Consider the following 14853-nt stretch of genomic DNA (forward strand, 5'->3'; position numbering starts at 1 on the left):
TTAAAAATATTTGATCATTTCTTTTTTATTTTGTATAATTTAGTGTTTGATTTTTTTTGTAATTTAGTTAATTGTATTTAATTAATGTAATTTATTTAATTCTAATGTAAGGTTAGGTGTTAGTGTAAGACAGGTTAGGTTTTATTTTACAGGTACATTTGTATTTATTTTAACTAGGTAGTTAGTAAATAGTTAATAACTATTTACTAACTAGTCTACCTAGTTAAAATAAATACAAACTTAGCTGTGAAATAAAAATAAAACCTAAGATAGCTACAATGTAACTATTAGTTACGATATGGATCTTGACGGTATAGGCTGTACCTCTCACTTTTTGGCCGGACAGGCAAACTTGTAATACCGGCGCTATGGAAGTCCCATTGAAAAAAGGACTTTTTGAAAGCTGCGGTAGTTACGTTGCGTTACGGCCAAAAAAGTGTGCGGTACAGAAATGCCTGCAAGACTCGTAATACCAGCGGTAGTGAAAAAGAGCCATAACGCTGCTTTTTCACCCGTAATGCAAAACTCGTAATCTAGCCGTATGTTATTCGTTATAGCGCAAATGGTTGCCTATTTGTAATATGTGCTGCTTGATTATCTACAAATTTCTCATGCTGTGCCCTGCAGTTCCTCTCTATTTTCTGGAGTATTTTATTTACCTAAAGATTTTGCAGTTCAGGTATCCTCTGCGGTATCTGCGGCTTTATCTGTTTTTTTTTTCTTACCTACAGGGAAAACGCAAGAGGATATTTAAAATTCAGATAGTACGGTTTCTGTTCCTCATTCTGCTACACAGGTCGCTCTCTCTCCTAAGTCTGGTGAGGAGGATTGGCCTGTAGATTCTGAGGAAAAAATCTCAGATTCGGATAGTATAATTCCTTCATCTGATGCTGAAGTGGTCTCCTTCAGATGTATGCTTGCACACCTCGTGTACTGTTAAAGGAGGTTTTGGCTACTTGGAAGACATCGATTCCCTGTCATTGTCAACCTTGGAAAGTTTTGGGAACTTTATAATTTCTATGATGTTCCTTCCTATGAGGAGGTGTTTTCTAGACGTGCCTTGAATGTTTTTACAGGAATAGGAGAAGCTACGGATACCTTTCTTCCCGTCTCCCTGTCGCTGACTCCATTAAAATGCATGGTGCCTTAAGTAGAAGGGAGCTTTTCTACTATGGCTCAGAGAACTTCGATCCCTATGGAGGGTAGCTGCTCCTTTACGGATAAATGGATAAGAAGCTGGAGGTTTAATTGTTCATTTTAGAGCAATGCCTTGTCTTATTAGACTTGCTGTGCTAGCCAGTCAGGTTTGTGGCTGAAGTGGCTGAGAAGCTTACCTGCGGCTTAGTGGTACAGCCAAGTCTTTCTAGTTCTGCAGTTGCAGGTTCTTATTTTATGTTTCCTCCTAATCCAAGCTTCTGGCGTTTCTTTTCAAGGATGCAACCTTGTTGGGACTTGGTCTGGCAGAATTATCCTCTGACTTAATACCACCCGTCAAGAGAGTATACAAAAGGAAAGTTTCCTTTTTCCTATGTCTGCAGGGTCAGTCATGTGTTTGGGAAACCAGCCAGACTTAGTCCATTCTAAGATTCCTACCAGGGGTAGATTTCTCCTTCTGAAATATCTGCAATCCAGGTATGATAAGAAGCATTCCTTGAACTGGGTTCCGGACCTTTTCTGGGAGTTATAGTCCCAGTCCCAGTCTGGGAACGGGATCTAGGTATTTACCTCAAGTTTCTCAGGTTCTGCCCTTCAAAGTAGTATCCATTCTCCTGTAATGCAAAACTCGTAATCTAGCCGTATGTTATTTGTTATAGCACAAATGGTTGCCTATTTGTAATATGTGCTGCTTGCTTAGCTACAAATTTCTCATGCTGAGATAATCGTCCCAAGCCTCAATGGCATCACATGCTGTGCCCTGCAGTTCCTCTCTATTTTCTGGAGTATTTTATTTACCTAAAGATTTTGCAGTTCAGGTATCCTCTGCGGTATCTGCGGCTTTATCTGTATTTTTTTTTCTTACCTACAGGGAAAACGCAAGAGGATATTTAAAATTCAGATAGTACGGTTTCTGTTCCTCATTCTGCTACACATTTCGCTCTCTCTCCTAAGTCTGGTGAGGAGGATTGGCCTGTAGATTCTGAGGAAAAAATCTCAGATTCGGATAGTATAATACCTTCATCTGATGCTGAAGTGGTCTCCTTCAGATGTATGCTTGCACACCTCGTGTACTGTTAAAGGAGGTTTTGGCTACTTGGAAGACATCTATTCCCTGTCGTTGTCAACCTTGGAAAGTTTTGGGAACTTTATCATTTCTATGATGTTCCTTCCTATGAGGAAGTGTTTTCTAGACGTGCCTTGGATGTTTTTACAGGAATAGGAGAAGCTACGGATACCTTTCTTCCTGTCTCCCGTCCTTTAAAGGATTTTCCTGTCCCTGACTCCATTAAAATGCATGGTGCCTTAAGTAGAAGGGAGCTTTTCTACTAGAGAACTTCAATCCCTATGGAGGGTAGCTGCTCCTTTACGGATAAATGGATAAGAAGCTGGAGGTTTAATTGTTCATTTAGAGCAATGCCTTGTCTTATTAGACTTGCTGTGCTAGCCAGTCGGGCTTGTGGCTGAAGTGGCTGAGAAGCTTACCTGCGGCTTAGTGGTACAGCCAAGGCTTTCTAGTTCTGCAGTTGCATGTTCTTATTTTATGTTTCCTCCTAATCCAAGCTTCTGGCGTTTCTTTTCAAGGATGCGACCTTGTTGGGACTTGGTCTGGCAGAATTATCCTCTGACTTAATACCACCCGTCAAGAGAGTAGACAAAAGGAAAGTTTCCTTTTTCCTATTTCTGCAGGGTCAGTCATGTGTTTGGGAAACCAGCCAGACTTAGTCCATTCTAAGATTCCTCCCAGGGGTAGATTTCTCCTTCTGAAATATCTGCAATCCAGGTATGATAAGAAGCATTTCTTGAACTGGGTTCCGGACCTTTTCTGGGAGTGATAGTCCCAGTCCCAGTCTGGGAACGGGATCTAGGTATTTACCTCAAGTTTCTCAGGTTCTGCCCATCAAAGTAGTATCCATTCTCCTTTGCTGCAAGTAGGCCTGTTCATAACGAACATAGACCTGAAGGATGTGTATTTATTGTTCCCATGATCAGGATCTTCTCAAGTCTCTGAGTTTCGTCTTTTTAGAAAGACTTCAGGAGTCATCCTTCTTTCGAGCAAACTCTTTCGGGAGATCTTATCTAATCTACTTTCCCATGGATGGGAAATTAATCTGGAGCAGAGTTCCCTTGTTCCATCCACAAGGATGATTATTTTTGGTGGACCTTAATAGATTCTCTAGGAGAAGATTCTATCAGAGGTCAGCTAATCAAGGATTTATTCCTTTTCCTCTCTCTGCTGTCTACTGTCCGGCCAACAGCAAGCTCTAATGGTCGGGTTGATAGCTTAACCATCTTGCAACCAGAGGGTTGAGATTTTGAATCTAGCTGCAGTTGATTTGCCCTTCTCATTTCAGTGACTCTATGTATGGAGGGAATTGGTCTGATGGTTTCCATGGACATCATTCTTTTTTTGCTATTTTCCATACAATGGAGATCATTCAGATCTGTCTCAGGATATAGATCTAGATCAATCATTAAAAGACTTTCGCCCATTGTGGTTTTTCAGGAGGATCGGTCTCAGGGCGCATGCTTCTGGAGACATTTCCTTTCTTCTTTAACATCTTGGAGTTGAAAGAGATTTGCAATGTTCTGAGGGCTTGGCCTCAGTCGTCCTTAGCTTGGTTCCAGTCGGACAAGGTCACCTCAGTGGCTTACATCAGTGGCCGTGCTGTCTAAGGCACTGGATTAAACCTCCAGTCTCCTTGGAGGCATGAGTTCGGATTCCACCACTCCAGAATCCAGTTAACCTATGTGGTGCATGGACAGTATTTAATCCAGAGGAACTCGGAGTTCCTTAGTCATAGGAGGTGAATTAGATTGTCTGTGGGCGGAAGCTGTTTTTCATCCACTTTCCAGGGGTGGGCAACTTGGAATCGGATTTCTGTTCAGGCAGATATTTCATCCGGAGAGTGGGACTCTCCTTCTGGAGGTGTTCTCCGGGTAAACTCTCAAATGGAGGGTTTCCGGAGTTGGCTTTTGAGGGCATTTGGCAGAACGCCAAGCTTCCAAGATACAGTTCAAGGTCTGGTGATCCACAGACCGTTCTGATAGAGGTTCTGGTGGCTTTTCCTGGGATTTCAATCTGGCATCCCTGTTCCCTCTGTTTGCTTCCTTCCACGAGTCATTGCTTGTGTCAAACAGAATAGAGCATCAGTAATTCTGATAGCTCCTGCGTGGCCTCACAGGATTGGGTATGCAGACCTAGTGGAGATATCGTCTCTCTCACCTTGGAGATTGCCTCTGAGGAAGGACCTTCTAATTCAGGGTATTTTCCTTCACCCAAATATCATTTCTCGGAAGCTGACTGCTTGGAGATTGGACGCTTAGTTCAGTTTAAGCGTGGGTTTTGAGACCATGTTTATGGCTTAATAGCCTGTTACTTGAAACATTTACCATAAAATATGGCGTAAATGTCCTTATGGTGTGAACCCATAAGCTACTCTAGGATTAGGGTCAGGATTTTTCAGATTTTGCCATTTCTACAGGAAGGTTTGGAGTTTTGTCAGTCAGTTCTCTGAAGGGTCTGATTTCTGAATTATCTTTTCTTGCTGCATAAGCGTCTGGCAAACGTGGTCAGAATCAGGCCTGTATTTAAGTCTGTAGCTCCTCCTTGGAACCTTAACTTTTGTTTTTAAAGTTTTGCAGCAAGCTCCATTTGAGGAAATGCATTCCATGGATATTAAGATATTATCTTGAAAGGTTTTGTTTCTTATTGCTATCTCTTCTGCTTGGAGAGTGTCTGCACTCTCAGCTTTGCAGTGTGATTCGCCTTATCTTATTTTTCATGCCGATGAGGCGGTTCTTCATACTAAGTTAGGTTCCTTTCTAAAGTGGTTTTGAACAGAAATTGTTGTTCCTTCTCTTTGTAGTAGTTCTTCTTTTCTTTTCTGAAGAACGTTTGTTGCACAACTTGGTGGTTGTGCGTGCTTTAAAATTTTATTTACAGGCGACTAAGGATTTTCAAGAGTCTTCTGCCCTGTTTGTTTGTTTCTCTGGGAAACGTAAGGGTCAGAAAGCTTCTGCTACTTCTCTTTCTCTCTGGTTGAGAAGTATAATTGATTTTGCTTATGAGACTGCTGAGCAGCAGTCTCCTGAGAGAATTACAGCTCATTCCACTAGGGCTGTCTCTTCTTGGGTTTTCAAAAATGAAGCTTCTGTGGAACGGATTTGCAAGGCTGCAACTTGGTCATCTCTGCATACCCTGTCCAAATTTTACAAATTGGATTCTTTTGCCTCGGCTGAAGTTCTTTTAGGAGAAAGGTTCTTCAAGCAGTGGTGCCTTCTGTTTAGGTTACCTGTCTTGTCCCTCCCTAATCATCGGTGTCCTCTAGCTTGGGTATTGGTTCCCAACAGTAATTGATGATTCCGTGGACTCACCGTATTTTAGGAAAGAAAACAAAATGTATGCTTATCTGATAAATGTATTTCTTTCCGGATACAGTGAGTCCACGGCCCGCCCTTTATTTTAAGACAGTTATTTTTAACTTTCAACTCAAGCACCTCTACACCTTGTGTTATTTCCTTTTTCTCCATTTTCCTTCGGTCGAATGACTGGGGATTGTGGGAAGGCTTTCTATGGACAGCAAATATGTTAGGAACATGCAGCAAGGCCCACCTTACAAGTTCCTAACTGCTTTAAAGTCACCACTGCCCTACTAAAGAGACTAACGTGGAGTACAGCTAGACCCATTCCTGAGAGAAAAGGTCAGAGCAAACCTACTCTGGCTTTAAAAATAATAAAATCTTGATTGAAGTTAAATCTTCTTCAGACACCAAAACTTCACCTCCTCCTTGCACCGAAAGCAAAGAGAATGACTGGGGATTGTGGGAAGGGACGTGACATATAACAGCTTTGCTGTGGTGCTCTTTGCCTCGTCCTGCTGGCCAGGAGTGATATTCCCAACAGTAATTGATGATTCAGTGGACTCAACGTATCCTGAAATAAATAAATTTATCAGGTAAGCATAAATTTTGTTTTTTAAAAACCGGGCACTATTTCATCTAAGTTTACATTCACTTTAAGACACTGCTTATGGAAAGTTATTTAAAATGTGACCATGTTATGATCACTGTTACCCAAATGTTCTTTGACTTCTTTGATTTAGTTTTTTCATGTTTGGTCTTTTCTATTTAATACTTGTATGTAACAGTAAATGAGTTTGGACAGAGGTATGAACATGCATACATTGTCAAAATGGGTTAAACCACCGTTTAGAATTTTGTGTAAATTAAAAATAAATTGATTAAATATTTTATACCTACTCATTCTCTGCATAAATATGTTATTAAAGAACAGTATGTTTTACTCCTAGCTGTTACATGGAGCTACCATCAGAACAAGAGTACACTGCTGTAGAAAGACATAGGGAGGGGGGGGGGTGCACTTGGTTGTGTATGCACCCGCCTATAAATTGCTGAAAAAAATGTTACAACAGATGTGGCCAGAGGCTAATTGTAAAAAGAATAGCAAAGTGATTTATTAAGCACAATAATGCATTTTAAAGGTGACCACGCAGTGAGTCACCTAATTTAACAATATTACGATTATGAAAATTGATTTCATAAAGTTTACCATCACTTTAATTGCTGTTTGTAGGAATTACTGTTTTCAATTCTTACCTCATTTTACTTTATACATCCCTTTATCTATTTCCATCATTTTCCCTCTTATTTTCTTCAGTTACCCATAAAAAAACACTGGTAGTCAACAAGAAAGACATCATCATATATCTTAAAGGGACAGTATACTGAAATTTATCTTTATGTGCTTTCAATTATTTTAACTGCTGGAGTGTATTTACTTGTTTACTAATAGAAAGATATGATAGCAAGGTCAGTTCTCCCTACAAGCTCATCCCATTCAATTGGGTTGTGGTTTCAATGAACATAAACAGATATTTCATATACAAACATAAATCTAAATGGGGCAAATCCCCCCACAACACTGCAGCTGGTATAACAAGTCGTTGGAAACACATTAAGGGGAAACCAATTTTACAGCCAGATTACTGAAAATCTCACATGGCTTTAGAGGAAATTTAAATTAATTTTTTTCCTTTATGATTCAGACTAAGGGGCCGAACGGGCCTGAATGTAACTGTTTCCACGCGAGTTACCGGAAACTGACAGCTGCTCCTTAACTCGTACCCCTCCTCTGAGGCGGCGGACATCAATCCGCCCGATCGCATACGATCGCACTGATTGGCCAAGAATCTGCAGGGGACGGTATTGCACAAGCAGTTAACCCTACGCTGTCTGTATTTATTGATGTGCGGCGGACATGATCCGCTACAGCGGATTATGTCCGCTTGCTTTTTGTTAAATCAGACCCAGGGCATGCAATTAACTAAAGAAAAACTTTCCAATTTACATTCAGCTAGATAACAAGTCTGTACGTTCGTCTATTAACTCTGAAAATATGGTATTTTCAGAGTTAAAACAGCACTGCATCCATTACAAGTCTTGTCGGTATAACTGTACCGCAAGCCTTTTAGCCTGTAATCCAACGTCATTCCTGCACTCGTAAAAATTACGTTTTTTCATGGGATTCCCATAGCGCTGCCTTACGAATTTTGCGGTGAGGCTTAAAAATGGCGTTACAGCCTAAAACGACAAGATCCGTAACGCCATCTAAAAGCAGTAGTTATGAGTTTTACGCTACAAATCTGTAACATAAAACTCATAACTAAACTGCTACAAAGTACACTAAACACCCATAAACTACCTATTAACCCCTAATCCGAGGCCCTCCTGCATAGCAAATACTATATTAAATTTATTAACCCCTAATCTGCCGCTTCCGATATCTCCTCCACTTTAAAAAAATATGAACCCCTATTCCGCCGCTCCCCGACATTGTCAGCACTATAATAAAGTTATTAACCCCTAAACCGCCGCACCCGCATTGCAAACACTATTTAAATATTATTAACTCCTAATCTGCCGTCCGCCCACATCGCCCCCGCTATACTAAAGTTATAAAGCCCTACACTGCTGCCACAATAATAAACCTATTAACTCCTAAACCGCAAGCCCCTCACAACCAAATATACTAAACCAAACTATTAACCCCTAAACTGAAAGCCCCCACATAGCAATAACCTAATTTAAACTATTCACCCCTAAACGCCCCCCTAACTTTAGATTAAAATTACAATTTCGCTATCTTAAATTAAATTAAAATTTACCTGTCAAATTAAAAAAAACTTAGTTTAAACTAACAATTAAACTAATATGATTATTTAACAAAAAATTAAACTAACTACCAATTAAATAAAACTAAACTGCACATTAAAAAAAATCCTAACACTACTCTAAAAATTACAAAGTATCTAATTACAAAAAAAAATACTAAATTACAAAAAATAACAAACACTAAATTACGGAAAATAGCAAACAAAATTATCAAAAATAAAAAAGAATTACACCTAATATAATAGCCCTATCAAAATATAAAAGCCCACTACGGCATAATATCCAGATCGCCCATCATCCCTCTCCCATCCAACCCATAATCCCCATCCTTCAGACCCTCCCTAATGTGAGGCTGAGTTGGTGGAGACAAATGGAGATCTTGACAGTGGGAGATTTCTACGCGGGTGACCGTCTTCTTACGCAAGGTGAGATGGTGGCGAACCTTGGGCTCCCGCGACACCTGGAGTTTGAGTTCCTAAGATTAAGGTCCCTCCTGAAGACATGGGGGTTTCTGGGAGATATGCCCCGAGCCCCTACAGCTTGGGAGATAAGATGGAAAACGGGTCTCCAGACTTATAAACCTCTCACAACACACTACAGATGTCTACTGGTACCTCCTACATTGACGAAGACGAGACATATGATCTCCTGGGAGACAGATTTAAAAATGACATATACAGTTAAGAAATGGACAGCAGCTGTCACTAAAACCAAGGCGACCTTACACTGCACCACGATGTACAAACTTTATTTTAAAGTGATAACTAGGTGGCACCTGGTCCCGACCAGGCTTCAGACCCTCTACCCTGGCCACCCTCCCTCCTGTTGGAGAGATTGTGGTGGACTAGGCACTCCTCTGCACACATGGTGGTCTTGTTCTAGCCTTAAGCCACTCTGGAGTAAACTCAGTATGGTATGTAGCATATTGGGTCTCCCAGAGGTTACTGACCCCGGAATAGCGCTCTTACACCTAGGCTTAGAGAAAACACCCGCACACAAGAGAGCTCTGCTAATATATATGCTCACCTCAGTTAAAATGACTATTGCTAGAAATTGGAAAAGAGTGCACCCACCGAAATGGCAAAGTGTAGTAGACTACCTAAATTTTGTTAAATCCATGGAAGATTATGTATATAGAGTTAGATGCCAATCAGAAACATTCTGCTTCATTTGGGAACCCTGGGAGACCTACCTACAGAGAAATAAGCACAGGCGCTAGACACCTCAGTCCCTAGGTAGTACTAACATCTGAAATGATCTGATTCTGTACCCTCTTTATCCCCCCCCCCATCATTGTATAAACCCCTTCCCTCCCCCTTCCCTACCATAACTGCCCTGATATTCCTGATTAAGATTCCCTCCTCCCTTATGGGAGTACTTTAGTCCATTACAGTACAAAGATAACCTTAACGAGACGTAGGACCGACTGCACACGAGCAAACTGCCCTGCTGACTCTTATGCTACTCATTATCTACTTTTACACATAGTATCTTAGCTAACAATGACTTACTAGCGTTATTTTATACTAAAAGTGGTGGAAATCGCCACAATCCCTAAACCATCTACAGATTACGACTCTAATTACCCATAGGCACAATTGCACACCCTGCAGTTCACTTCCCTTCTAAGTACCGATTGACTTTCTTGAACTTTAAAGAAAAATTAAAGAAAAAACAAGACCTTTACCACTACTTCCTAGTGTAGTGGCTTGAGTCAAGCAAGTGTCAGCTATACTGACTGCTCCATCTTGGCTGCGAAGGATATGGTTTGCAGATCTAGTGGGTATGTCATCATCTCCTCCGTGGAAGTTACCTTGTCGCAGGGATCTGCTGACCAAGGTATCTTTGTTCATCAATGTCTAGATTCTCTGAGGCTGACTGCGTGGAGATTGAACGCTTAGTCCTAGCCAAAAGAGGGTTTTCTGAGAGAGTTATTTTTACTCTCATTCAAGCTCGTAAGCTGGGTGCTCGTTGCATCTAGCATAAGGTGTGGAGGACCTACTTATTCTGTTCTCCAGGATGAACTGGAGAAGGGCTTTTCTACATGTACCCTGAAGGGACAGTTTTCAGCCTTGTCTGTGTTACTACACAAGAGGTTTGTAGAGCTTCCAGATGTGCAGCCATTTGTTAGGGCTCTGCTGGGATCAGACCTGTGTTTAGATCTAAGGCTCCTCCTTGGAGTTTAAATCTTGTCCTTAAGGTGTTGCAACAGGCTCCGTGGAGCCTATGCATGAAGTAGACATTAAATTGTTGTCTTGGAAGGTTCTTTTTCTTCTACTGGCTATTGCTTCTGCACGCAGAGTATCTGTGATTGCTGCCTTGCAATGCGTCCCTCCTTATCTGGCTTTTCATGTCGATAAGGCTGTTCTATGAACCAAGTTAGGTTTTTTTCCTGAGGTTGTGTCAATTTGCAACATCAATCAAGAGATTGTGGTTCCTTTCTTATGTCCTAATCCTTCTTCATCGAAGGAATGTTTACAACGTATTTCTGGATGTGGTTTTTGCCTTGAAGTTCTATCTTCGGGCCACGAAGGAATTTAGACAAACATCTTTCTCTGTTTGTTCTCTTTTATGGGAAGCATAGGGGTCAGAGGTCCTCTTCGACTCCCTTATCTTTTTGTCTGAGGAGTGTCATCTGTTTAGCAGAAACGGCAGGACATAAGCCTCCTCTGAGGATTACGGCTCATTCTACGAAAGCAGTGGTTTCCTCTTGGGCCTTCAAAAATGAGGCCTCTATGGATCAGATTTGTAAGGAGGCTACCTTGTTCTCCTTACATACTTTTCCCAAAATTTTACAAGTTTGATGTTTTTGCTTCTGCTGAAGCAGCCTTCGGGAGAAAGGTTTTGCAGACTGTGGTGTCCTCAGATTAATGTCCGCCTCTCTTTTTTCCCTCTTGTTAACATTCCCTGTACTCTAGAGCTTGGCTATATGTTTCCCACAAGTAAGGAATGCAGCTGTGGACTCTTCCCATATTAAGATGGAAAACATAAATTATGCTTACCTGATAATTTCATTTCCATCTGTATGGGAAGAGTCCACAGCCCGTGTTCTCCGATGGGCGGCACTAAATTTGACTGAGGTTATGAGGAAGTGGGGGAGGTATGTAAGCCTTTGACTGGGGTGTCTTTGTCTCCTCCTGCTGGCCAGGCTCAGTATTTCCCACAAGTAAGGAATGCAGCTGTGGACTCTTCCCATATAGATGGAAAGGAAGTTATCAGGTAAGCATAGTTTATGTTTTTTATTATTTTGATAATTTGTTTTTTATTTTGTGTAATGGTTTTTTTTGCGTTTTGGAGTGGGTTTTTATTTTTAGATTAGGGCTTGGGCAGCAAAAGAGCTGAATGATCTTTTAAGGGCAATACCCATACAAATGTCTTTTTTTCAGGGCAATGGGTAGATGAGGTTTTACTTTATTTTTATTTTGTCGTTTTGGGGGTGGGGGTTTGTAACTGTTAGGGGGTGTTTTATTTTCTTTTGTAGCAAAACAGCTGTTTAACTTAGGGCAATGCCCTATAAAAGGCCCTTTTAAGGGCCCCCCAAAAGGCCCTTTTAAGGGCCCCCCAAAAGGCCCTTTTAAGGGCCCTTGGTAGTTTATTATAAATTAGTTTTTTTTAATTTGGGGTGTTTTTTTTTTATTTTTAAAAGGGTATTAGAATAGGAATGATTTTTATTGTTTTGGATAATGTTTGTTATTTTTTTTAATGGTAGTTTTTTTTTTTTATATATATAATTTTAGTGTTTGTTATTTTTGTAATGGTAGGTTTTTAGTGTAAGGCAGGTTAGGTTTCATTTCACAGGTAAGTTTGTATTTATTTTAACTAGGTAGTTAGTAAATAGTTACCTGTGAAATAAAAATAAAACCTAAGCTAGCTACAATATGTTATATTGTAGCTAGCTTAGGTTTTATTTTACAGGTAAGTATTTAGTTTTAAATAGGAATTATTTTGTTAATAATTTTAACTTTAGTTTAGCTCTATTTAAATTATGTTAAAGTTAAGGGGGTGTTAGGGTTAGGGTTAGGCTTAGGGTTACGTTAGGGTTAGGTTTAGGGGTTAATATAGTTTAATTTAGGTTGTTGCGATGTGGGGGGCTGGCGGTTTAGGGGTTAATAGATTTATTTAGTAGTAGTGATTTGGGAGGCCAGAGGTTTAGGGGTTAATAACTTTATTTAGTTGCAGCGATCTCGGGGAGCGGCGGAATAGGGGTTAATATCTTTAATATAGTAGCGGCGATGTTGGGGTGCGGCGGAATAAGGGTTAATAACTTTAGTATAGTGGAGGCGATATTGGGAGCGGCAGATTAGGGGTTAATTAGTTTATGTAGGTGTTGGGGATTTCGGGGGGAGCAGATTAGGGGTGTTTAGACGTGGGTTTTTTGTCAGGGTGAACATAACTTTTCTTTTCCCCATAGACTTTTAGGGGGCTGCGTTACAGAGCTTTTCTTTCCGCGATCGCAGGTGTTAGACCTTTTTCAGTCACCTTCTTTCCATTGATTGCTATGGGGAAAGCGTGCATGAGCACGTCAAAACAGCGCTTGTTTTGTGTGCGGTATGGAGCTTAAAAACCCCATATCGCACGCACAAGCCGGGTTTTGAAAAACTTGTAATGGCTGCACTACAGGGGTTTAAATAAAGCAACTTTTCTTGCATTCGTTAATTTCCCTATAGCGCGTGCATAACTCGTAATCTAGGTGCAAGTTATTAAATATACTTTGTACTCTTGTCATCCTTTGTTGAGAGCATACCCAAGTAGGTTCAGGAGCATGCATGGGCATGGAGCACTATATGGCAGCAGTTTTGCAACAATGCTTTTAACAGTGTTACAGACTTTTGAGCACTAGATGCCAGAAGTGTTTGCACATTGTATAACATTGTAAAACTGCTTCCATATGCTCCAGGCATGTGCACGCTTCTGAGCATATTAGTGTTTGCATCTAAGCAAAAGATACCAACAGAAACAATAGTGGTACATTGGAAAGTTTTTTATTATTATTGAATTGTACACTCTATCCACAAAAGAAGCATTTCACATTTCGTGTCCCTTTAAGTTTATTGTAGTTCTGTTTTCCAACATTGGAAAGTCATTTTGTAAAATGGGTTGGTTTGTTGTTGGCTAACTGATGAATTGGCAAGAAATACAATTTGATTATTTCCATCACTTGATGACAATGTTCTAAAAGATCACTTTAAAATGTTGACAAAATAGGCCCCATTTATCAATGTTCTGGTGGACAGGGTTTCCAATATGTGAACCTATCTGCCCGTGTTTGGGGCTAGTGAGCAGCATTGCACAGCCCACATTTATTATTGCACAAGCCACCGATCACACAAGAGCAGGGGCTGTCAATCAGCCCAGTCAGATTAGTCTAGGGTGATTTTAAACAGCCAGCTCAGAGCTATTGGAGATGTTAAAAGACAACGATCTTAATACAGCTGCATGGTAACTATTACCTGCACCGCAGAAGCTCAAAAGCTGCACCCACAGCTTGATCTATCTATGCAGCATGGGATTTCAGCTTTAATTTTTACCTTAAAACATTCCACAGATACAAAATATTATTATCATTTTTTATTTACACAGTGCTTTTCCTTCTTTTTACAGATGCTAAGAAAAACTCAGAAAATGTCAAAGGTTCAGGGTTACCTACCCCAGGAGGGTTATTTGCCCGAGGATTTCCTGCTCTTAAACCAATGGGCCAAAGAGATACTCCAGGTAAGAACAGTGGCAAATAAAGGGTGTTTTATATTCGTTTTGCTGCTGATTATTATTGTCCATTAACACACAGCCTGCATTTATTATTTTCAGATTCAAAGTCATTGTCATGCAAGCAGATTCAGTGTTAGTTCATAATTTGACAATCCACTTGCATATTTAATAAACCAGGAATGTATTCCAAAAATGGGCCGGCTCCTAAGCTTTTACATTCCTGCTTTTTAAATAAAGATAGCAAGAGAACGAAGAAAAATTGATCATAGGAGTAAATTAGAAAGTTGATTAAAATTACATTCTCTACCTAAATCATGAAATAAAACATTTGGGTTTAGTATCCCTTTAAAGCAAACAATGAGTCTCTGGTCCTGTCATAAAATTGTTTGTATGCCCCTTCTGAATCACAAACCTTATTTTTTACTTCCTTATTAACTTGTGGTGCAATACCAAAAGAACTTAACATTTCCCATTACATTTAGAACATTTGCATTTTTGCAGTTCAGGCGTCTTTCAAATATCTATCTGGCTCATCTATAAACTACACAGTACAAAAACAGCCACCAGAAGTAGATACTGGAGAACATATTGTGATTGGACTCTACTTTTCGTTGTTATTGCTAGTGTGTAATTACTTACACTCATGGTATTTCCTACATATTGTTTTAATATTAACAAAAAGTAATAATGATAATAATAATAAAACAATAATAATAATAAAATGTGAGATTTAAACACATAAACAAAAAATCTAATACCAGGGATTTCTCCAAACTCGCTTATATATGGGCACATAGA

The 14853-nt window shown here is 40.0% G+C and overlaps 1 protein-coding gene across 3 annotated transcripts in view; it reads left to right on the forward strand.

Annotated features, from left to right (window-relative positions):
- The window catches only part of WIPF3 (WAS/WASL interacting protein family member 3), a 266059-nt gene that overhangs the window by 165237 nt on the left and 85969 nt on the right, over positions 1–14853 (forward strand). For all 3 annotated transcript variants that reach the window (XM_053714192.1, XM_053714193.1, XM_053714194.1), the window contains one exon: positions 13951–14061. In XM_053714192.1, the coding sequence (XP_053570167.1) occupies positions 13951–14061 (111 nt within the window). The remainder of the gene's footprint in view (positions 1–13950; positions 14062–14853) is intronic.

Source organism: Bombina bombina, chromosome 5 (genome assembly GCF_027579735.1).
Source record: "Bombina bombina isolate aBomBom1 chromosome 5, aBomBom1.pri, whole genome shotgun sequence".
In the NCBI taxonomy this organism is placed as follows: domain Eukaryota; kingdom Metazoa; phylum Chordata; class Amphibia; order Anura; family Bombinatoridae; genus Bombina; species Bombina bombina.